We start from the raw sequence: 24,614 nt of genomic DNA, 5'->3' as shown, positions 1-24,614 counted from the left end.
ACCAACCATCTGTTATATCTGTTCACCCAATTCTATGCACCCGACGATATAAGAAAATTATTAACAAAAGAGTAGGAAAGAAATAGAGCCAGGTACATGAGGGTAGGAGGCATTTTCTGTACAAAAGATTTATTTGAGATAAAAGAAGATGAGATAAAGTGATATCTACCAAGAACTCATTTTCATACGAAAATATAAGTATCAAATTTAGTATGTATCAGGTTCACACTAAAAGGTGTGTAAAATTAGTAATATGATATAATACAAAGAAAAACAGGGAGAAAAAAAAACAATATATTGTTATTTTTACAAAGTTCACGACTCTCAAAAATTGAGGCCTTACAGTACTTTAAAAGGTATATAAACTTCCAGTCCAGTTATTGGCAGCTTCCTGACGTGTGTATAAAAAAAACTAAAAAAAAAAAACCAAAACAAAACCAAGGACAAAATGTAATATAAAACAAGGCAGATCTGAGTGTATTCTGTCTGTACACTGTTATATACAAAAGTGTCGGCTTGCAAGGTGCACAGTTATACATCCACTGACTTGGTTTGAGCACCAGTGTGAGAGGAGTGAGAGCTAGAGAACCTGTAGTGGTATCGTCTACGTGAACCGTAACGCGTCATCAGTCATCGTAGTCTTTTCTGTTTTTTTTTTTTTTTTTTGCAGGGGTGAAGGCAAACGTAAGTGTGCACTGCTTCCTCTATGTGAACTCTCCAAGCAAAGTGCCCTCTAACACCCGTCCCTGTGGGAATCATCTGATTCCAGGCTGGTGTCACAGTTAGTACAAAAAAAACAAAACAAGAACAACAATAAGAAAAGATTCAAATAGAAATGATATTAAGAAAAACCCTGAGGAAGGGAAGACCTTAACGTGTGTCCCCTTTGCTTCCTCGTTCCTTTTCTCTCTTTGTCTTTTCCTTGATGTGACTGGATTGAAAAAGTAAACCCTAAACATTCTTAATGTCAACAAATGTGCAAAAAAAGTGGCGGCAGTGAAAGTCTGAGCGTCCCCTCGTCGACTCCCCATGCCTCGTGTGTTTGAAGATAAACTTCCTCTGAGATTTCGGAGAGAGTTCATGTCATTTGTCCAGGCCAGTGAGCCTTTGCATAAGTCTACAGGCCTACATGTGCGTGTAATGGTGTTTCAGACTGAGCAGAGGCATAGAAGTAGGTGTTGGTGGTGGGAGTGAGTGGGGGGGGGGTCGTTCAGGGTTTACGTGAGTGTTTGTGTCTTGTAGCGGTCGTTGGTTAGCGATGCCTGGCGTGCTCCAGCCTGCGCATCAGCTGTTGCCTCCGGGCCTGGAGTCTGTCCTTTTCCCTCTGGAGCTTGGTCTCTTCAGTCTCTAGTGAGCTCAGGTATTCTGTGGCCTTCTTCAGGATCAGAACCTTGGCCGCTTTCTCGTTGTGCGCCAGCTCCGGTACTTGATCCCGCAGCGTCAGGAAGCTGGAGCGCAGGTCGTTGCGGCGCTGACGCTCCAAGATGTTGTGGTTTCGTCGGCGCTCGCTGTCCTCTGAGTCGGAGCTGCCACGCGGGCTGCTGTCGCCGCTGGTGCAGCGTTTGCTGCGGGGCGCAGACGTGCTGGTGACGGAGCCGCAGGACGACGAGGACGACGAGGAAGACATGGAGTTGGTTCTGGTTGGGGGGCGCGGGGCGTCTGAGACCTTCTGTTTCTTTGGCGGTGGCGAAGGATCGTCGTCCGAGGCGTACGGCGACGGGGCTGCGTAGTTGTGCTGCTGCTGGTGGACCGAGCTCCTCTTCAGGATCAGCTCTTGTGGAACTCGACTCATGAAACGAGTTCCAACGTTGGAACCAGAGACACTTCCTCTGGCCTCGTGGTTCTTATGATACACAGAGACAGTCCTGAGGTAGGCCTTGCTGGTTGTGGAGCGCCTCTTCTCTACTGTTACGACATCAATTTCCTCATCTTCCTCCTCCTCCTCTTCATCCTCTTCTTCTTCTTCTTCTTCATCTTCTTCATCACCCTCCTCCTCTTCATCATATTCATCTTCCTCTTCTGGAAAAAAGAAAAGAAGAAGAAGCACATGTTAGATTTAATCACTTCTTTGACACACCAAAAATTCTCACTATGTCGTGTATGTTTGCCGGTAGCTGACAGGCGCGCATGTGAGCATTCACGTGTGTGACTCCGACCGTTTAGAAGAAAGCGAGGCTTGCTCAATACTGTTTGCACAAGCAGAAAGCTTTTAAAGTTTAGTGTCATTCACTTCTCCACTAATCTGCTCCACAGGCATCGACACGTTGAGTCTTAGTGCTGAGCAAACAGGTTTGGATCTCTGCCCTTCTTTCCTTTCGCCGTCAAACTTTGTCGTAACTCTCCCCCAGCGAGACGGAACAGTTTGTCTATCAGCATTAATAAAAATGAAACTTCACTTTGAAGCTGAATATGGTCTTTCCAGCTGAGCTCTGAGCAGCTGAGACTTGAAAGGTGAGCGAGGTGACTGATGGTGAGTAGTGACTGAGGGCCCAGTTAAAATTCCTTCAGGATAATGGCTCATATTATCAGCTCAGCAGCATCGGAAGAGTGTGGCATTTTACAGCTTATGCTAACCCACTTCAGATAGCTACGAGTGCCGTCTCTCACACACAGACACACACACACAGTCTGCCATCACAACAAAGCTAAGGCACAGCTGCCTGGCTCAGGGGGCGTGGCTGCTTGGCCACATGTGAGGCCGGGATTGAGGCTTATTTTGTGTTTCCGCTCCGGCTACAACAGACAATAATACAGAAGGGGAAGAAGTAAAAGGTGGATGTTATGATTATTATTTTGGTGATGCATCCAAGGGCTTTACTCTTTTCCTCCGACATCAACAACAATTTGCAGAAACCACGCCCTCTTAATGTGTTGTTTATAGAAATTCACACAAATTTAAACTTCTACCATAATGAAAAGAGTGGGGAAATTACGCAATAACAAGGCTGAAGTCTCTGAAGTATCCGGGCGGCAGGCAATCGGATCGCCACCTTTTAAGCCTCTGAGCTGGAGCGGTGCCAGGGAGACAGCTGTCGAGCTGTGGCCCTCCCTTCTCTTGGTGCCCCTTCAGTTTGCCCCCCCACAAAGGCAACCAGGGCATCCTCTTCACTAAGGAGAAGTTGTTTGGCAAAAAGCTGGCAGAGTCTGCCCTCTGTTCCAGGGTGGGGGTGGGGGGTGTGAGGGGCTTTGTAGGACTGTTTCACAGTAAAAGCCTGCTGATAAGGGCTGTGAGTGTTTGTTTTGGGCACTAGAGAAGAAGTCTGGGTAACTGGGCAATTTCCTCAAATTGGGCCTTTTATTTAGAACAAAAGAAAAGAAGACTTATGGCTTCATATTGTGTTGACTTTATGGGCCTCTGAACTATTTAAGTTCTTGATAGTCTTTGGGGACTTTCCCCATTACAGGGCACACCATTACATCAGCAGTGCGTCACAATATTGCCTGTTTGTCCACTGTATGTGTGTGCATGTGTGTGCGTTCTATGAAAAATGAGTTCACTAACACAATTTCCTATTTTACTGCCATCTGCCGGAGGAAGAGGCGTCTGATTACATAAACCCCTCAGTTCAGTGTGTCGCTCCAAATACTGTGCGTGTGTCTGCGTGCGCACAAAATGCAACAGTAATCTGATTCTGGGCCAGCCATATAACCTTTCACAATAATAATAGTAATAATAATAATAATAATAATAACAATAACAACAACACATTCCTCCCACAAATGTAAACAAAGGACTGTTAACTGCTTCTCACCGGAGTCGCTGGACGCGCTCCCGTCCATGGATGTGTTCCCAGCTCCAGATGTGTCCCTGCAGCTGCTGTTGTTCTTCTTGTTGACCGGGAAGGGGAACACTATCGTGGGGTCCACGCACTCTGACGCGGCGCTGCGGCTCGTCACCACCTCCGGCACCTTTGCGCACATCGCGCTCCTGCTGCCCGTAGCAGCAGCGGCGGTGGTCGTACATGAAATAGCCTTCCCCAGTTTCTCCGTAACGACCCTTTCCAGCTTTTCCCTGGCCGAGAAGCCACTCCACATACAGTCCTGGATAATAATGCTGTTGGGGTTCGTAGTATCCAAAGCAGAGCCGAACAGGTCTCCATCAGTGGACGCCCCCCATATATCGTCCTCAGGCAACAGCAGCATTTCCGAAGCCCAGTCCAGAGGGTACCCTAAAGTGAAGCCCAGGGGGTCTTCATCCAGGGGGGCCGCCGCCGGCTCTCCCGGTAGCGCAGCGCGGCTCGGGGAGAGGGGCGGAGTGGGTAACAACTCGAATTTCTTCCAGATGTCCTCCCCCGGTGGCGCTGAGTCGGGACCACAGAAGTAGAAGTCGTCCTCATCCGGGTAGAAACATGGTTGCAAGGAGTCAAACTCCAAATCGGAGTTTTTGTTCATGCTCGCCGGCATCCTGTCCCACAATCCAAAAACCTGCGAGGAGACAAAAGATACTTTAGTTCCCATCGTCCCTCTCATCACACCTGAAGTCTGATGCGCTGTGGGACTAACATGAGTCAAAGCCCACACACACACACACGCACGCGCGCACACACACGCGCACACACACACTGCAACTTCAAATACCTCCAACACTCATCTGCGCGCTTTAAAGCCCGCAGGATTTCACATACAAGTGTGCGTAAATGAGACCGTGGCGCACGAACTGTGCGTAAATGTCAGGGTTAACTTCCAGAAATGACAGTAAGGGCACAAATATCACATTTATATGAAAAAAATATATATGTAAATGACAACTAAACTTAACATAATATATGTTTTGTCTGAAATGTAAAGACATATTTTCATGCTGAGCTGCTTAAATGAGGAGATGCTCACCTCGTCCAGACTTGGGGATGGTAGTGCGCGCACCAGTTTCTCTCCTGTCTTTCAGTCAGTGATACAGATACGAGATTTAGAGCAGTCATCTACTCTGTGAGCCGCACCAACAGTCTTCTGACACACATTGTGGCTGGCTTGCAGTGTTATACACTCACAGTTGTGCGGGAAGAGGGCAGACTCCGCCCCTCAGGCTGGTGGGGGTGGTACAGCCCCACCAGTGGGTTTGATGCGACGCGGGAGACAGCCTGGCTGGGAGCTTTTCTTTCAAGGTGAATCGAGAAAATAGCCTAAACATTGTCAAGCAGGGAAGAAAGAATGAAGAAAATAATAATAATAATAATAATAGTAATAATAATAATAATAAATGCGACTCAACGTAAGAATAGAAAGAAGAAAGCATTGCAACAATCACAGGAGGGGGAAAAACAAAACAATAAAACGATCTATAAATGATATATTATTCTTTCTTGGCTACTGTCTTCAGTCTCAAATGGGATGTCAGAGATAGAATCATCTCTGAAGCAGCTGACGTAGCCTAAAGGCTGTTAGTGATTAGATGTCAAAGTGCTCAAGGGCACTGCAGCAGCCACAAATGGTTTCTGTGCTGCTGGCTCCCAGTATCAAAGCAAAAGGTTGCATTTTTTTTTTTTTTTTTTTTTATAAACACACGTGAGGACATCTATTTTCAAACATAAATCAGGTGATTTATGTTTTATTTATTTTGCACATAAATTGAAATGGTGTTAAAACGTGTAATTATTTCAAATGTGCGCAGTAATTACAATCATTACGGTCATATTTGTCTCGGTGATATATTTTGGAGGTGTTTGTCTCGACACATCAGCCGCTTGTTGCCTTTCCTCCCACTCCCAACAACAACAAGAGCCCCGAGTCTCTTTCTCTCTTTTGTCTGCAGACCACAAGCCTCCCCAGAGACTCAGAAAGTCAGACTCAGTGCGCCCTCTCACGGTCACCTACGGTACAGCAGCCCAGACGCGCACCCTCACCAGACAAAGGCGCACAAACATCCGGCCCCGGTTTTCTTCCAAAAAGAAAGAAGAAGAAAAAAAAAACTACTATGTGAAGGGGTAAAAAAAAATTAAATAAATAAAAGAATCGTCATGGATCGTAAAAAGTTACATTTCGTCACAGTTGAAAAGGCTGTGCAGGATGGAGTTTGGAATTCAGCGCGTCTCACTCCAACTGAGTGGAGTGTATTATGTAATGTCAAACGGTGGTTATAGCCCAGAGTCATTCCCATTCCCTTTTTGTAATGACAGCTTAGAGCGAATCGCACATCTGTAATTATGCTCACAGACAAAAACGAACACCGACTCTTAATATTGACTTATTTGAGGGGAGAAAAAACAGGTTTTTAAAAACTGTAAGCACATGTTTGTCTAAATATTCAGCCTTTAAAAAATAAACATCATTGGGGAGAAAGAAAAAAAAAAAAAGGAGTAATTAAATCTTAATGGCAGCATAGAGGTTTTCTTTCCTTTGGGATTGACTTAGGTTCAAATGACCAAAGCCAGTGAAAAGTGAGAATGTGCAGCTGTTTGGTCCACAGAGACGGAATAGATGGGAGTTTCCTGGGACTCTGCGCTCAGCTTTTGGAGATTTGGGTTTTGGAGTCAAAAACTCCCCAAAGACTTTTGCCAGTCTGCTTTTTTTTTTTTTTTTCAACTGTTGCTTCCTCTGCTTGTGTAAATGAGTGCAGAGAGGGGGTAAGACACATAAGGAAAAGTATATGTCTGTTCATTAAAGCATTGGTTCTCAACCTTGGGGTCAAGACTCCATTTGGGGGCCTCAGATGCCTTCAAGGAACTAGGAATATTTTTTGGACAATTTAAGCCCATTTTTGTTCATTTTTACGCTTTTTCTGCCACTACACCAAACTTGCCATATTTGAACCTATTTCCATCACTTTTTCTTGCCATATTTTTTTTCATCCTTTTAATGCATTTATTTTTTGTTACATTACTGTCAATTCTGCCATTTCTCCATCAATTTTCAATGCCTTTCCTACACATTTTTTCCCCCACTTTCCGGACATTTTTGGCACTTTTAAACCATTTTCACCATATTTCACGCTTATTTTTTTGCCAATTTAACCACATTTATGATTTTTCATACCCATTATTTGCCCAATCCCCCATCTGCTATTTTTAAGCCAATATTGACACTTTGAACCCTTTTTTGTTTCTTTTTTTTTTTTTTTACCACTTTTTCTATCTGTTTTAGGCCAATCCAATTTGCAACTCTTAACCAATTTGTGATTTTTAAAACCCCCTTTCAATTCATTTATTTAATTGCAATAACAAAACAGGCATTGCTGTCTTAAAAAGATTGCACTTCTTGTAGTGTTGACCTTCGACAGCATGTGCAGACAAAGTTAAAAATAAATAAATCAAAATAAAATATAAAAATAAAAACCCATTTCACTACCTTTTCCACCATTTTTTGTTACTTTTAACCCATTTTATTTCCAATTAAAACAAGGATTTACATCTTTAAGATGACTATTTAATATGGTGCAAATAATAATAAACTTCCTGGATAATAGTGGATATTATTCAGATCAATAAATAAATGTGGTTATTACAGATTCATAGAACAATGGACCATAATGTTGCTGACTTTATGGATGGGCCTCAAAAAGCTTTACCCTTATTCCCTCTTATAAATGGCCCTGTCTCCGCATGAATGTTCTTCAATGTTCATGTCAGTGTTCAACCACCTGAATTCAGGTAAAGTGGGGGTCCACAGTCTCTGGCACCTTTATTTTGGGGGCATTTTATTCGGTCGTTTCAATCTTTCCCGTAGAACGTTTTCCTCATTTCTGCAGCTTGACACTCTTTCATAAAGATGACACGAGGACGAGATATTGGAGGTGGAACATTGCTGACGTCTTTGTCATTGTTTTTCCTGACGAGTATGGCATGGCCGCTACATGTCCCTCCCCTCATTCACCACTGGACTGGGACATGGATGGTTAGGCAATTAGGCCAGTTTGATCAAAGATTCATAAGTCAGCCCAGTGGATAGTGCAAAGACAAGCATGTTGTGAGTTAAATCTTGTGCTGTGACATGAGGTTGAGCTGTATTGGGTCAGAGAGCAACACATAAATATTTGATGTGTGCATGAATAATTTGACAGTGTGTGTGTTTTCAATTGCCACTTAAACGCCCACTAGGATGGAGATTATATATATATACACACACTGCGTTCATCACGTCTCCTTAACTCACCCGTGATGGTAATATTCATAAACTGCACACTGTGTGCTTTCTCTCTCTGTAGAGTGCAGCTCTCCCAGCCTCACGCTCTAAACACTCAGGAGCCTATTGGGAGGAATTTTTTACTTTAGAGGTAATTTGAGGATATTTTTGGTGTTTAATATATTTATTGCATTTTCAGGAAAAACATTGAGACCCAACCCACACTGGAATATCTTAAAACCCATCATCACATACTGGAAAGTGAAAAACAAAGCACAAATGCAAAGGTTTAAAGCCAAATGTACATTTACCATGTCTTATACAAAGAACAAAATAATGTTTGTTTTTAAACCCCTGCCAAGGAGGTCATATTTTCAATATTGTTGTTTTTTTGTTGATCTGTTATCAGCATTACGTCAAACTCAATTTAAAAACACATTTGAACCAAAGTTAAACCTTAGGCCACTGGTTCCCAACCTTTTTTTTTCTTTGGGTCGTGACCCCGATTTTATATTACACATTTTTTTGTGACCCTTATGACATTTTTTTTCTCCAAAATTAGTTTTTGATCATGTTTATGTTTATACTGTGTTACAAACACAGAGTAGCCAGGATTAGTGCACAAAGTGTCAAATATGCGTCGGCTCATATATCTATAATATCTTCATGCTGTATTTTATTTGAACTAGTTTTATATTTGAGAAAGCAAAAGTAGAGAAAAAATAACAATGATAATTAAAAAAATATAATGTTCATATCAGTAATTTTTAATTTTATATTAGGCATTGTAGGCGACCCTATTTTACCGTAATTCCAGACGACCCCAAGGGTGAAAAAGACTGCCTTAGGCCATCGAAGATTCCATGAAATTATGGAGAGTATCTAGATCATTATACTGATTCTGAATAAGTTGCAAAAATTGTAAAAATCCCTGGATCTCATCGTTAGCAACATTTCAAAAAGTCTTTTGTTTGTAATTGACCAATCTCTTAGAAATTTGTCTCCGTTATGAGGGGTTGATTCCTCAATTACCCCACAGAGTTTCATCTAAATCGGACCTGGATTGTGAATTTTATCATGATTTTATGGGGGAAACATTGGGGTTCCCATGCACATGGACCTACTGTGTGATTATTAATGGCGATGGCCTTTAAAGTGTAAATGATTATGAATAGGATCACTGATCCTGAAGAGGATATTTGGAGCTTGGTGGAGGTTTGCACACTTATTTAAAAATGCAAATCCACTGATTGGTCTTAATTTTTGTGAAAAAAAAAAAAAAAAAAAAAATTCAGGCTTTTTGATTTGAACCAAAGCATATTGTTAGAAAATACATCAGTTCTCAAAACTTACATAAAAATGGATACATACGTAAAATGTGTGATGAAATTGCAGCTTTTGTTAGATGGCGAGCACATTTTGTTTACTTTTTCCTTCCATTTCCATTTTATTTTGTTCCCAGCAGCAGCTTCCATCTGTTCTGGAAGCAGTCATGTGTCTCAAAAGCATCAGACGATAATAGGAAAGAACTGAAACTGTGAATGTCCACAGGCTTTTTTTTTTTTTTTTTTTTTACTCCTATAGAAAAACTATGAAGACATTCATCAATTTTCCTGTCAGCCATGGAAATGGCATCTAAAAGCAGCACAAGTACTCCATCATAATCCTACATAATCCATATATTCCAGGAAAAAAACTTCAAAAGTCCCCCTACTTTAGCGGAGCGACAGCTGGTGAAACCTCCTTCAAAAGTTTCAGTGTAGCAAGTTTCATGCTTTGCTTGAGGCTGTGTCTGGCATCATGGGGAAGGGTCTTCACTTGGTTCCAAATAAAGCAACTTCTGAGGCTGGTTCCAAAGATATCCAGTAAAAAAATTAACAAGAAGACAAAGAAACCACGTCACGCAACATGTCTTTTCCCACTTGAGCCAATTTTAAACCTTGTATTACAATATAAAAATCACCAGATCACACGTCGCCTCACATGATCACTTGGCCAATTTACCAGTATGACAACCTGTGGACACATAAGCCTGACTATTAGATTATAACTGCGTACGACTAATTTACACTCAGCTCTGTCAAATATAAAGCTCATAGACATATTAGAACATTACATTTTTTTATAAGTAACTGCAATTTTTAAAAATGCACCATCTCAGTATAATCCAATAGAAAGAAAAAGGAAACAAAACAAATATTAATAATATTTAATCTAAAATTTCAAGTGGAAATTATGAACACTCAATAGGAGTTTGCTTTTAAAAATGGTTTCATCCACCCACCCACTCTCATTGGATAATAGATGGTCTTTATTTTATGAAAATAGAAAAAATAAAGCACTCCCTCAGTGGCTCGGACACTTTGATTTTCTATTTTTGACTTTTTTTAATCAATGTAGGCCATTTTTTTCAATCTCCACTATACAACGTATCGACATACCTTAATGTAGTTGTTACAGTAGCGCATAAAAATGTATTATTATTATTATTTTTTTGTTTTGTTTTTTGTTTTTTTTTAATTATTTGCTGTTGCTTATTTTTTTTTGTCAATATATTATTTGTGATTTCTGTTTTTGTGTGTCTTCCTATTTGAAAAATGTAAACAAATCATACATTAGAAAAAAAATTAAAAAAATAAAAATGGTGTGGTTTGGCCAAAAATTAAACAAAAGTGGCAAATTTGGCCCGCTAAGTTCAGAATTGCAGACTTCCTGTTGGATTTAGGTTGTTTAGGTCCAAATTAAATTTTTTGCTAGGCACAAAAACTACATGGTACATGTCGCACCAACCCATACCCTCCTGTTAAATTTCATGAAATTGCACCCCCGGGAAGTGCCTAAAAAATCCCAGTAAATTGGTGGTAAAATAAAAATAATAATAATGAATATTAAATATTATTAATCCAGAAACAATAGGGCCTTTGGTCCTTGGGCCCTAATAAAATCAGAGAAGAGGACTATAGTGATCTGACTCAATAAAAGAACCTGGATGGTGTCCAGAAACAGAAAATGTGCGTGCCCTTATCCATCCCCTTAATCTTCTGGGTGAGGAGAGAATAATCCATTGGTTTTACTCCTCCTACACGTTAGCATTCCTGCTCAACTGGCATCCTTTGTTTGTAACATTGAACCATTGTTTACGGTCCTGTTGATTACTATATATATGGCGATGGGTGGCAAAAAACCGTAAATATTAATTCTCACATACAATGATAATAAATGCACTAAGTTATGACACTTGGTTGCTGATCTCCTGTTAATCAGAAACTTAACGTCTGCTTTGTGTTCAGTGACGTGTGATTCTGAGCATGTTTCAGGTATAAAAAAAAAAAAAAGAAGCCGTTATGAACGCTGCTGCCAGAAACGGCTCTGTTCATGTGCGGTAAGAGACTAGGCATTGTTGGGGAAAAGAAAGAGCGAGTTGCAACAAAGCCCATTGGAATTTCCTCAAGTTCTCCTAAAAAAGAAGAAGAAGAAGAAAAAACTCAAGAATAAATACTTTTTTTTTTCTGACGATATTTTATACATAAATCAGAAAATGGAAACCACTTGAAAAGAGGGTTTTTGTTCATTTTTGGGGCGATATTTTCTAGGAACATTTGGCCTTTAGGTCTTTGAACCTAGACGCTGCCAAAAGTGTGCCTGTGTGAAGCAAGTCGCTACCGTCTTGTTAGATCTTGCCTTCTCAGCGTGTCGTGGTATGCCGTAAGGTCTACCTGTACAATTAAACCAGCACATCAGATGATTTATAGACTATGTAAACAGCACTTTTTTTCCACTTGAGCAATGCTGCTGTAATTTACTGCCAAGATCTGTGGAGTAGTTTATCCCACCCAGGCTAATCTCTCCTTTTGTCATAACAGCAAACCCATGCCAAAGCGATGGGAGCGTAGGCATACGTGGATATATTTCATAAAACTAATCAGGGAAAAATGTTTCCCAATGAGGAAGTTCAGGTCACATCGACAGTAAAACGCACAGGTGAGGAATGTGTGAAGAGGTGTCATGCAAATGAACACCAGGCATCTTCACTGCGTGGGAGTTTCTTCTCAGATGAGAGGAGATAAACGCCTTGTTTTAAGGGAAAGTGAAGAAAGGAAATGGTCAGTAGACATGGTATATACATAGTGATTTTATCACCACTGGAGTAGTTCCAAAATGCTTCACAACAGGGGTGTCAAAGTCCTTTCAGTTCAGGGGACAAATACATTTTGATCTCAAGTGGGCCACACATTTTATGCGAGAACATGAGTCATTTCAACATACTTGTACCCTAGTTTGCACTTCTACGCCTACATAAAATACAAAATATGTAAGAAACTGATCATATCCAAGCAATAAGTGGTAGATATCAGTCTCAACAGGATCTTCACTTTACATTTCTTAGATTTGATGTCATCATTTGAGGAAAATCTAAGGATTTTGTATGAATTTTTCATTTTTTCCACTGTTTGACATAAAAAAGAAAATGCGATATAAGCACTGGGAAAACTGTGAGCCCCCTGATTTATGTTTCTCCTGGATGCCGAATTAGATTTTCCAAAGGGTCATATTTGGTGCCCGGGGCCATAATTTTGACACGTGCTTTACAATATCAGCCGCATTCACACAAAACACTGATAAATTATTAAAAGTGAAATAATAGCGCTCTGGTGCGCAAGGACTGTGAGCAAAATAGCCCCAAAAAAAGTCATAAATGGTAAAACATTAGAAATCATGTAGATGTTGTCTTTTTTTTCTTTGAGAGGCCCACATTAGTGATTTTATTTGTTGTATTGATCCTCACTAGTTCCCACTAAATTTAGAATGGTTTTGCATGGATCACATTACGAGTTCTGGATCAAGTCTTGACCATGAATCAACGGCTTGCCCTGAAGGTGAACATCATTAGAAGTGGGTGGCGATCAAATGGAAATCAATATCAGTGATGGATTAACAGCGTAGAGCAACCAGAAACGTGATCTAGTTGTTCCAGTGTGATCGGCCTGAAACATAGAGCTCCTCCATGACTGATCCAGAGTGAGTCGAGACAATATCGTGGTGAAAGGTTTGCTCACTTCTCCACTTCACAGATTGTCAAAATAAAAAAAAAAAAAAACGAGCCAGGCTCGCCTGGGAGAAACATTTGGCTGTTAAAAGTCTTGCACGTAAATTCAGTTTTGCCCTGACAGCTTTATTGCCCCATTGTTGGTCTTTGAGGGTAAAAAGAGAGGTCTGGGTGAGTTTGTGGAGCTGTGAATCAGGGGAAGGAAGCCTTATTTAACTGATGTTGGAGGTCTGTCAAACACACAAACCACAAACTGATAAATAAACACTTAACAAGGAGAGACGTTATTTAACCCATGAGCTCACCCTCATTCAAGGTTTACCAATTTTAACTCAATTGTTACAAGATAATTAATGAATTTCTGATATGGTTTTGACCAATTCCAACTCAGTTTAATGGTAGTTATTTTATTTGTTACTGTCTGGCGTTGTTACTCCTCTCCTTGATCTTATATTTGATCCGATCACATAATCCTTTTTACCTGAGTGGACTCTCACTGCCACTTAAAAGGATTGACTAAAAGTGAACTATAATTTAGATGAGATCAGAGAAAATTCTCATAATTACCCTTGCTAATGAGGTTTAATTTTGCTGGCGTTTATTTAGTTGTCTATGAACAGGAACAAGTGGTTAGATTTTGGGGATGATCTGCATTAATTTATTGATTCTGGATGAGTTTAAAAAAATAAAAACATCCCTATTGCTCATTTTTGATGAAATGTGAAATATTCAGTATCTGCGCTGGTTCATAATGACCAATGGTAATGAAATGTGACTCCGACATGTTGGGTTGGTTCCTTTTTTAACTGCAAGATTGAAAATGGGGAACTGCTATGGCTTGGCAGAGCGTTTTCTATTTGATCATATCTTCTTACTTTTGAGAGGACAGAGCGTAAGTTTTCTGCTATTAAATGTAGGTTTAGTGCTGGTCGGTGTTACATTGATTAGCATTGTTTGCTAGCTGTGTGCAGATTGAACATTTAAACCCCGAATGGCTCCTATCTTGTTTGTAACATGGTATTGCCCAGGGCTCTGTTGGCCCCTTGTTCCTTGTCAGATTTGAAAGTATAAAAATGGAGGGAAAATGCAAACTAGCAAAAGCATATTTATTCCAACCCAAGAATATTGATTCGTTTTTCTATTTACCTTAAACGTACTCACTTTCAAACAATAGGAACCTTGTTTCTGGAGTATTTCATCACCTCAGGTTGCGTTCACACCTCCGGACCCAAGAGCGGTAAAAACGCTCTTGGGTTCTTTGCTCGGATAGTTCGCTTTTGTTGGGCAGTGTGAACATGCAAACAAAGTCGAGAGCGGATCAAACGGAGCAATTTTTTCTGTCGGTCTCAGAGTGTGAACACAAACCGAACTCGGCACGGACAAAAAACTTTAAGTGTAGATTGTGGGTGGTCAGGAGACAGTTCTAGACAGGGCATTAAATCCACCAAAATCACGGCAACTTGTTGATGCTTGATTGTTGAATGTTGTGAAAGAAGAGAAGGCAGAACTTTTAAGCACTTGCTTTTACCCATAGATGAGACCCTATTCTTCTTCCCTGTTTTTCTACCTACAGAAGTCTCTATTCCAGTAATGGCCCCCTCAAGCTCATGCAACTGCATCAGAGGCTGTTTGGAGTGGATCAGAAGTTGTGCACTGAATGCAAACCAAGCCAAACGAACGTGATAAAATTATTAGCTGCCCATTCGGACCACCCTAATGCTGCATTCAAACCGGATGTGTCACGAAATGTTCGTGCGTCCAGATTACATACAAAGTCGATGGATAGACGCACCCCAGAAGCGAAATCTTTCCTGTACTGCGGTGCAGTTCGATCCACGCGTCAAGAGCGTTGGCCATGCTAGCGCACTCCCGTACATTCGCAAGAGTTGAAAATATTGAACTCCTGCGACTGTTTCACATGATGAAAGCCAATCAAAGTTTTTGTCAACACGGACACCGGTCTGTTCACCCGTTCAACCATGGAGTAGAAGCTGTGTGTGACCACCTGGACCTGTATGACGTGGCCGTTATAACCGGGACCAGAGTAGGAAGGATTAGGCATGGAGGAGAATCATCGAGGAGGTGGTAGTAGCAGATAAAAGTTCATTCTGTAGTTTTCAACTTTGAAAGTCGGCACTGAGCTAGGATAGCATTAGCCGCTAATCACACCGGCTTTTTTTACTCGTGGTTTATGTTTATGAGAGGAGAAAAAGGAGCACAGCTCCTCGCTTCAGCTTGCAGTGAAACTCACCGAGATGGATGTGTCGCTGGTGGGCGGTGTGTCGCTTCAAACGTGCATATGAAGCGAATGGGGACATTTTTTGATCCTGCCGAACATTTCGTGCGGCAGACACATCCAGTGCCGCAGAAGACGCATTCAGTGTGAACGCAGCATGATACTCGATTAACATATACTAAAAGCTAACACTAGTAGGCTGCCGTAGTTTATTGCCGCAACAGTGCAGCTGTTGGGTCAGTTTTCGTCAGAAAGTCGACAACAATCGAGCGGCCGTACATTCTGTCATGATGACATTAGGAGGAAACAAAAGGAAAATCACACTTTGCTCAGTGGTTTGTTTATTTGGTGGACGCAGATGTTAACAGAGATACTTGATTGAATCAAACCGACTCTTGAGTGCATCTGTAAGTTTTTACAGTAAGCCCACTGCCCTCATGTCTGGAAAAAGATGTTCAAAGAATGAAACAAGCCCTTGGCCTGAGTGAACCCGGCTAAGCCCTCATGGAGGTCAACGAGCCCTTTTTTAGCCTCCCCCTTCACCTCTTTCTACACGTCTTTATCTCACTGCATTTGTTTTGATCCTCAGGGGTCATTAGCCAGACTAAATGTTTGTCTGCTAACAATGGAAGATGGTTAATATGTTTCAACACATCCATTTGTCAGCCCTCTTGTCTTTGGTTGCACAGTGTGTGAAAGGCAAGCTCAGCGTAGCAACTGGCATTTCAAGACTTACAAGCATTTCAACACCTCTGGCAGGAAAGGCGTTGTGTGTGTCTGTGTGTGTGTGTGTGTCTTTGTGTGTGTGTGTGTGTGTGTGTGTGTGTACGAATGCATTCCTCCTTGAGGGTTGGGTTTCCAGTCTTCTGGTCAATATATCTTTTCTGCGATCATCAGTTTGCTGTTTGGAGGAAAAACCAGACTGAACATTTTACTTCCTACAAACATGCTCCATCCTGCCAATCTGCTGCAGACTGATTAGCATGAGTTACAAGAAGCAGTCAGAACATTTAGAAGAAGGGAGGAGACAAAAAAACAAAAGGAGAATTTGGGGAAGAATAGCGAAGGTTATTCAGTTAAAAGGCAAGTCGGAAACCAATGGCATAAATCTGAGGTGAATGTTTGTGTTGACAGGAAGCAATGTTGTTAGCATGGTTTCAACGGTATCCCTGCTGATTTGTGGAAACTTTGGCCTAAACAGGAAGTCGGCAGAGCAGAGGAAGAGCTGCACTAATAACATGGCTACGAGTGAGCGAAGAAACCATTTGTCTCTGCGTTGAGTGATTCTTTCCTCCTGGGCCGGACACGCCTCCGTATTCAGAGCTCATAATTTTAGCTTTCAGTGTGTCACGTCTGATGACTAAACATATATGACCCACATCATGTTTGTCACATGTTGGTGCTGATGGACACGACACATTATAGCAGTTTGAGCGGGTTGTGTGTTCATGACAATAACTTCAGAGCAATTTACAAACAGATACAATGTTGTTCCGTTGACAATATAGACCTCACTAACCAGGGTTGGGGTCAATTATAATTGTAATCGCGTAATTGATAATTAATTACAATTATGGCATAATTGTAATTGTAATTTTAAAAATCTGTTGCTGTTGTAATTGAATTGTAATTGAGTTCAGGTGATCAAATTAGTAATTTTATTTGGCATGGAAATTCTATTAAAACTGTCAATTACTATTTAATTAAATCCAAACCTGTAGAACCATGTTACAGTTCTATGGTTTACACATACAGTACGTAGTGAACAATTATGAAAATATGTTTCATTTTAACTTTTCTCACAACCTGAAAACATTTTGAATCTAGAGGTATGCCGGCAGAAAAAAGGCTCAGACGCCCACACCAAAAATATTATTACCAATATTTTCATTGATTAGGAAGCCCAACAAAGAAACCAATAGATAATAAACAATTTAGATGATAGATCATATTTTTTTTATGTATTTTACAGCTGATTTATGACATGGGTCAAAATATCTCAAGAGATGCTAACAGAAAGCTAACACAAGAGGAAGGTTAAATTCTACGGGGTTATTTATTAAAGGTTCAGTGATTGTAATTAATTGTAATTGAACTTTAGTTATTGAGAACGCAATTGTAATTTCATTTCAGGGTGAAAATGATAATTACAATTTTTATTGTCAACATAATCGGAATTGAGTTGTAAGTGAACATGAATAATTTCATACGTAATTGTTATTGAAAAATGTAATTGACCCCCAACCCTGGCACTGACCATATATAACAGCTGAGCAGCTGTTCGCCGACTTGTTTTTCTCTTGCTTCAATATTTTCAACTGAGAGAAAACAATTAATTTTGAATGAATGTATAATCTGACTGTCTACTGACTGATTTTGTCTCTGGGGACAACAATGTTTGTCGGACTAGTGATGAGTCCTGTGACCTCCTGTGGCCTTTTCCCATGGCTTACCTGGTCAGCAGGATAACTAGGTATTAATGACAGTACATTTCCCCACTGCGGGATCAATAAAGCTACTCTAAAGCTTAGAGTTTTTAGAGCTCACATTTTTTCCCACACCTTTAATCATCCCCCCTGCTTGCAAACTCATGTAATGTATATCCTTATTTGGACATTGCATAATCTTAATGCATGGCACAGTAATTAATTTCTTACGAAATTAATAATATAGATTCTTCCTTATACAGTATATATCAGTCTATACAAACCTGTATATTAAACTGCAGTGTTGGTCATTGTTTTAAACCCCAAATAAATGCAGTTTAGTGCTTAATGAGCTGTTCTTCTGAAAGCATTTGAATACATGTAATCAACTACATCGTCATTTCTCAAAATAACCTACAATCACACGGCTTGTTTGCATGATTGCTCTCAAGTATTTGTATTTGTTGTGGGAGAAAAAGAAAAAGAGCTGCAACTTGTAATGATGCAGGGAGGCTGTCTGTATGTTGTTAAAAGGCAGTTATGGTTTAATGAGATGTAAATGATTCCAGGAGGTGGTCTCCCAGTGGCTCAGTGGGACGCCCCCTCCACCTTTGAAGCCCTGATTTTGGGGGTCTCGTGGTTGTCATAGCGATGCTCCCTCGGTCCCTCGGACCGTCTCTGCAGTGTTGTCTTTGATGGGACTATTGACAGGCCTTTGCCTTCCTCCTCCTATCCTCCCTCCCTTCATTCTCTTTAACCTTTTCTAGAAAAGAAATCTCAGGAAACTCAACAACCTGTCAAATCAATGTATTGTTTCCATGTAAAAATGTCACATACCAAACAGCTGAGTTGAAACTACTTCATGCAACTTATGCAAAACACTTTATATTTAGAAGCTTGGTTTGAATGATGTGTTTTGATGTGTTTGGAGGTCCGTCTCAAAGCTGGAGCTATAAATACAATAGTTGGGATGATCATCCTTGTTTTTTCCGTAACTGAGGTTAGTTTTTCGCCAAGAAGAACTGCTAAAGACAGAGGGAAAGAAGCTGTGGGCTTCAGGTTTATTGTGATTTATTGCACATTATCTGTTGATGGTGTTTTATTTGAGTTTAAATTAAACACGTGCCACCCACAGGACTCTGATGTTTAATTCGTCTGCTGTAAGAAAAGAAAAAGACAGCTTGCTTCGTCTTGAAAAACGTATTTAAAAATAAATGCCGAGCTAAAATCGTAGTTCCTATGTTCCCAAAGTGGGGTACGCAAATTGTCATAGGGGGTACATAAATAAAAATCAAGTGAGAAAGTGACAACATTGGAAATTAGAACATAAATAGACCAGCGGTCAGGAGCCTCCATGCATTGCCACAACTTGCACGTTAGCCTCTGTCAGACTGCCTTCTAGTGGTGACAAAAAAAATAATCTACCGTCATTTCCGGGCTATAAAGCGCGCTGTAAAACAATTTTCTAAGAAAAATCCACACAAATGCCGCAGCCTAATATAGGCTGCACTCTATTGGCTGATGAGGGTGCCCTTCAGACGACTCGGCCAATCAGAACGGGGAGGTAGTCGGGCTGCTGTACTCTTTTAGGTTTCATGGAAATTTCTGTGTTTCAACTGTTTCAAGTTTCCTCGCTGCCCAACGTCTACATATCAGTCCATTTACAGCTTTTTATGATCACTTTTTACTAGAACCAGACTGACACACCGCTTCAGCCATTCTTCTTACCGTGAACTACCGCAGAGCGATCACAGCGAGTCAGACTTTGGTAACTTCATGCTGTTACGCTACTATTACAAACTGGCTGACTATTACTGTAGACGGAGCGCAGATCAGAACAGCCTGGATACAGCCTGTATCTGATCTCCCCTACGTCTGTCCGTCCTCTTTACGGAAGCGTCTCCATCAGCCACAGAGTCCAGAGCACCGATCAATCCTGAAGAAACCTAACGCGGTGATTTAACAACTTTTTGCTGTTTATTCTTCTATTACAAACTGGCTGACTTTAACTGCATCCACGTAGCTGCTGCTGTGGGCGCTCTCTCTCTCTCTCTCTCTCTCTCTCTCACAACATTTCTCTGCGTCGTTGCTATGACGAGGGAGTGTGCCTCATGACAAAATGAGTGATCAGAATGATTCAGTGCCAGCAAGAATGATTTAATGTTAACAATTTTTTTGTTACACCGGGTCTAATGTGACAGAGCTCAATTTTGTGGCAGCATTAAGCTTATAAAACCGGGAAAAATCCACAATTTAGCCCCGTCATCGTTTAAGCCGCAGGCTTCAAAGCGTGAGAAAGCGTCTCATAGTCGGGAAATTACGGTAATCAAAAAAGCGCAAATATGATGAGAGCTCCATTACTTTGCGCTAGCCAAACATGCTTAATGCCCTTTGCTATTTCAGCTTTTAGGTTGTAGAGAGTTGTATTTCACAGTTTTAGGGGGAAGAAAAAAAAAAACTTTTACCACCCTCAAAAAGAGATTGGTTTCTCACAAAAAATGCCGGTAGGCTAATTAAATGAATGAATAGACTGATAATTCTGAATAAAGCCCTATACGCACGGGATTACTTGTACCCAGGGACCACATGTAATAAATAAATGACCCCCCAACGTCTGCTTTTTATGTGGCGCTTTGGCACGGGATAACTGAAGCCTGAGATTTTGCTGAAATTTACGGATATCTGAAAACGTGAAACAGTGTGAGTTGATGTTAAAACAACTTTGCTGGCTTTTGACCACAACTCGGTGCTGTGTTACTGCTAGCGCTAGCTAGCTGTATTAAATAAAAAGCTACAAACAGAAAAAAAAAAGATTCTTACCGTGTCACGGTCTGAGTTTACCTCGTACTGAGATCGATGAGCTACTACCGGAAAATTATTTTTTGCTAAAAAAAAAATAAACAATTTAGTTTTGTTTATTTTTGTTTTCAAAGTGAATGGACACGTGTTTTATTAGTTTATTTGATTAGGTGATTTCTGTCCAAATCACACAGAGGCCTATTCGCATTGTATTAGTATTATCACAGGACCTCGGCGTTCAGCAAAATATAGTAGGTAATTTGCGGGAGAATTTTTTCTTTACAAATTACTGACATAGCCGATTCGCACGGGTGTAACATCACAGACATTCTCCGCAATTATTACAAATTGCATGTGGTCACTAGGTAAAACTAATAGGGCTTAAGATGTTTTATTGATTATTTTCTTTTTTTTTAAATTATATATTATTCCTCAATAGGATAGATAAAATCCAGAGACAAATTTCATTGTATATGACATATTATGCTTTTTAAGTGTGCAGGAGTAGGGGGTACATGTCTTTAGGTTAAATGTCTGCAGTACGGGTACGGGACTGTGAATAGTTTGGGAACCACTGTCAAAGTGGAATTATGAGAATTTAGTTCACGGACATAATGTCCCAAAAGCATCACTGGCCCAAAAGAGCCCATTCATCAGTCGTCACCATGCATCGTGCTTGAATATCATCTGATTTGACTACATTGGAATGGCAGGTCTATTTAGATACATTCCTGAAAGGGATGCTGTAGCCTACAGGGATCTGACCTTTATTTGCATGTGCCTGAGACAAGGTCAACCAACCCCCCCAACACACACACACACACACACACACACACACACACACACACACACACACACACACACACACACACACATCTTTATAAAAGTTAACTGACCCCTCTGTCCTTCCATATTGTCTCAAGACTTGCATCATGTGATTCTCTAATCAATTAAGCTGCATCTTACATTCCTCTGCTGTGAGGTCATGTGGCATTTCCTCTGGGGATTTCTTTCTTTGATCGACTGCTGCCATTTGAAATGATATAGCTTTTCATCACATTTGTTTTTATTTTCCGATATTTCTCCTCAGCTAGCTGTCATTGATTAATTAATGCTGGAGAATGAATGAATAAATGATTTTTTTTTTTTTTTGTCTGCACATGCTGTCAAAGGTCAACACTACAAGAATCTTTTTAAGACAGCAATGCATGTTTTGTTATTGCAATTAAATGAATGACTGTATTTTATTGCATAATTGTGACCAATGCTGGAGAATGATTAATATACATTTTTTCTTCAAATAATAATCTTTTTTTAATCACGTGTAGTTTTTAATATATAAATGATGTAAGAAAAAAAAAAAAGCCATTATTTTTAATCTAGTTGCACAAGTCAGGCAGTGCCTACCCAAGGGTGAATTGAAATGAATTTAAAAATAATTTTGATTATTTGTTTCAATTATATTCTAATTATAATAATTTATATTTCAATTAACGATAGCCTACAGCTCCTATAATTTTGAAAGTGTCAGCTTTTTGTAGCCCAAATGACTCAACGCCGCTATTTCCTGGTACGGCACAAGCCACTCACTCCTGCGCTGTATTACGGTGAAGGCCACACCCTATCCCGAAAGCACACTGCTTCTCTGCCTTTGCCCCTCATATCAGTGTAATGGATCAGTCAAATCCCCAATATGAAAACCATTTACGTAAAAAGTCAGATTGCTACGCTGCCTTTGGACGTAACCGTGCTATTCTAAATGCTATACGTACGTTCACAGTGCATTAGTAAATTGATACAGCGCTGCCGCTGCTACGTGCTGTAGTTAGTGGGCGGGATGACAGCGCTAGAGACAATAAAGACATTTTCACAACTTTCTTTTGAGGAAAAATGACAACTTTTAGAAGATGGGAGACCAACACCTGAGCTACCAGAGCTTCAGCAAAGGTAAGGTCAGAAAATTGTTCATACTTTCCATAGTACAAAAGGAAGGATCGGCTTCGTGGATGCACCGTCCGAGTTGTTGTTGCTGTTATTTTCTCCGTGTTTATGTGTTTCCAACACAAACAACGGATGCGCTGCCGTGTCATGAAATATATCTTGTTGGGAGAGTATGGAGGCTATATTAAATAATTGTATATGTTTCTTTAATGGTGTTTTACGATCTTGATTTTGTTAGATTAACACTTGCCAGCAGAAACATATGAAATTGTCATTGGTGTCGACATTGGTGGTCTCGATTTGCAACGCCCTGCCTACCCAACCCTAGTGTTCACGGCACGGCACGGCACTGATAATGATGATGATGATATTGATAATGGCAGTGATACCAAACTAATCAGGCGTTTTGAAGCGGATCCAAAAATGACCGACAGAGGGAAATACTTGTTCCTTAAAATGAACCCTCAGAGTAACACTATTTTACAAAGACCACAAAAACATTTACTGGTCCACACCTCATGTCGGGTGCTAATGTGTATACCAGCGCAGGAGACAGTGAGTCATTGATACACTGAAGCCAAGACTTCTGGTATCTCCAGTGAAAAGGTAGAGATGGCTTCAGTGCGAGTCTTCCATCTAGGAAAATACAGATTTTATGGTCATGTGGTTTGTCAACCAGATGGTCCTTAACTTGAGTGACTTTTATGGGGTATGAAAAAGATGACAGCAGTAATATACAGTCAGTGAAAGAAAAACTGTAAGAACTGCGAGATATGATTGCATTAAGATGCCAATGTCAATGTGCCGATGTGAGAAATGGGAAACTTTTATCTAAAGCTTCAATTGAAGATTCAATGTTGTAATAGGGTTGGGACGATGCTCTCAGTTCTGATTTGATAAATTATAATGTGCAACATTATAATTTATCATTACAACACAAAATATTGCAGTTAAAAAAAAATAACCATGCTTTTGTTTGACTTTAACTTTGGACATACAGACGGTACTCACTCTGGTTATGACCTCGACGATACATCTTTGTAAGTTTTAATATTGCAATACCTCGTGACACAATATATATCATCCCACCTTTATTTATTACAACCCGTAGGTAGATTTGTTCTGCAGTTGCAGGAGGTGTTTAACAATTCACCACGATAGTTACAGAGAACAGAGCAGCACAGAAAACAGTACTCACAGGCTCCTGTTAAAAGGATCAATAAACACGGAACGTGACGTTAAATCGTCCTTTGTGCCAAATGATGGTAGTCACATGAGGTTTACCATTTGAGAGTGGCATGGAAGCTGTGTCTCAGATATGGTAGTGTTCCTTTGAATCAGGGGGTGTTTCAGTCTTTTAAAGATTAGACACCCTCATCAAAGGTGGCCAGCTATAGGGCGATTAAGCCTGAGCTTGCATCCCATAACATCAGGTCAGATAAACCTAAAAGGTAATGGCTACTAAAATTCAACTCAATTCAACTTTATTTGTATAGTGCCTAATAGTCATCACCTGGAACTTCATCACAAAATATAGAGTTTTGTTATAAGGAAAAAAAAAAAAAAACATCCACGTGCAAGAACCAGCGACGATGGAGATTAAAAACTTTCTTTTAACAGAAAGAAACCTCTAGCAGATTCAGCAGAATAGAGAAGAACATCCTAGTAGCACAAAGTGGTTGAAAGACAAACCGTAGCAGGAACAAAGGTGTTTCTATAGCGTATGGTCCTAAAACGTTGGACTTTAAATCTTTATCCTTGGATAGGAGCTGGAACCCTGGCTATGGGAGTAGAATTATCATTCAACCATTGCAATTGCTTTTATACAGCGACTGTAGGCTCAACCGTGACTACCCGATCAACCAGTTTGCCCATTTACTTATCTGGTTTAGAGAGTTCCTTTATTTTAAAGGGAAGGTTTCCAAACCATGACACCAGGTAGGAAAAAGATTAGACAGATTCAATAAAAGTCTGATGGTGGAAAAAAAAGGTCAACATGGTTATTACAATTTGGAAATAGGACAAGTTCCATAAAGAAAGCAAGCACTAGTATTGCTTCCTGCTCACTGCTTCACAGTTATCTATAAAATGTAATGAGTGAGGAAACTTT

At 40.3% G+C, this 24,614-nt stretch overlaps 1 protein-coding gene across 1 annotated transcript; it reads right to left on the bottom strand.

Annotated features, from left to right (window-relative positions):
* Positions 1–607: 607 nt before the first annotated feature.
* On the bottom strand, positions 608–4,963 carry mycn (MYCN proto-oncogene, bHLH transcription factor). Its single transcript, XM_028440237.1, has 3 exons — positions 4,831–4,963; positions 3,753–4,425; positions 608–2,019 (listed from the first exon to the last, which is right to left on the bottom strand). Exons 2-3 carry the CDS (start codon positions 4,402–4,404, stop codon positions 1,253–1,255), a joined length of 1,419 nt encoding a protein of 472 aa, XP_028296038.1. The 5' UTR covers positions 4,405–4,425; positions 4,831–4,963; the 3' UTR covers positions 608–1,252.
* Positions 4,964–24,614: the final 19,651 nt, after the last annotated feature.

This window comes from Gouania willdenowi, chromosome 24 (assembly GCF_900634775.1).
Source record: "Gouania willdenowi chromosome 24, fGouWil2.1, whole genome shotgun sequence".
Taxonomy (NCBI): domain Eukaryota; kingdom Metazoa; phylum Chordata; class Actinopteri; order Blenniiformes; family Gobiesocidae; genus Gouania; species Gouania willdenowi.
Note: the sequence above shows the minus strand (reverse complement) of the source record. Positions and strands in the feature narration are given on the sequence as shown.

Coding starts and splice junctions, on each gene's coding strand:
- mycn (XM_028440237.1), bottom strand. CDS start 4,404: ATGCCGGCGAGCATGAACAAAAACTCCGATTTGGAGTTTGACTCCTTG. Junction 2,020..3,752: donor GAGCGCGTCCAGCGACTCCG/GTGAGAAGCAGT, acceptor TCTTTTTTCCAG/AAGAGGAAGATGAATATGAT.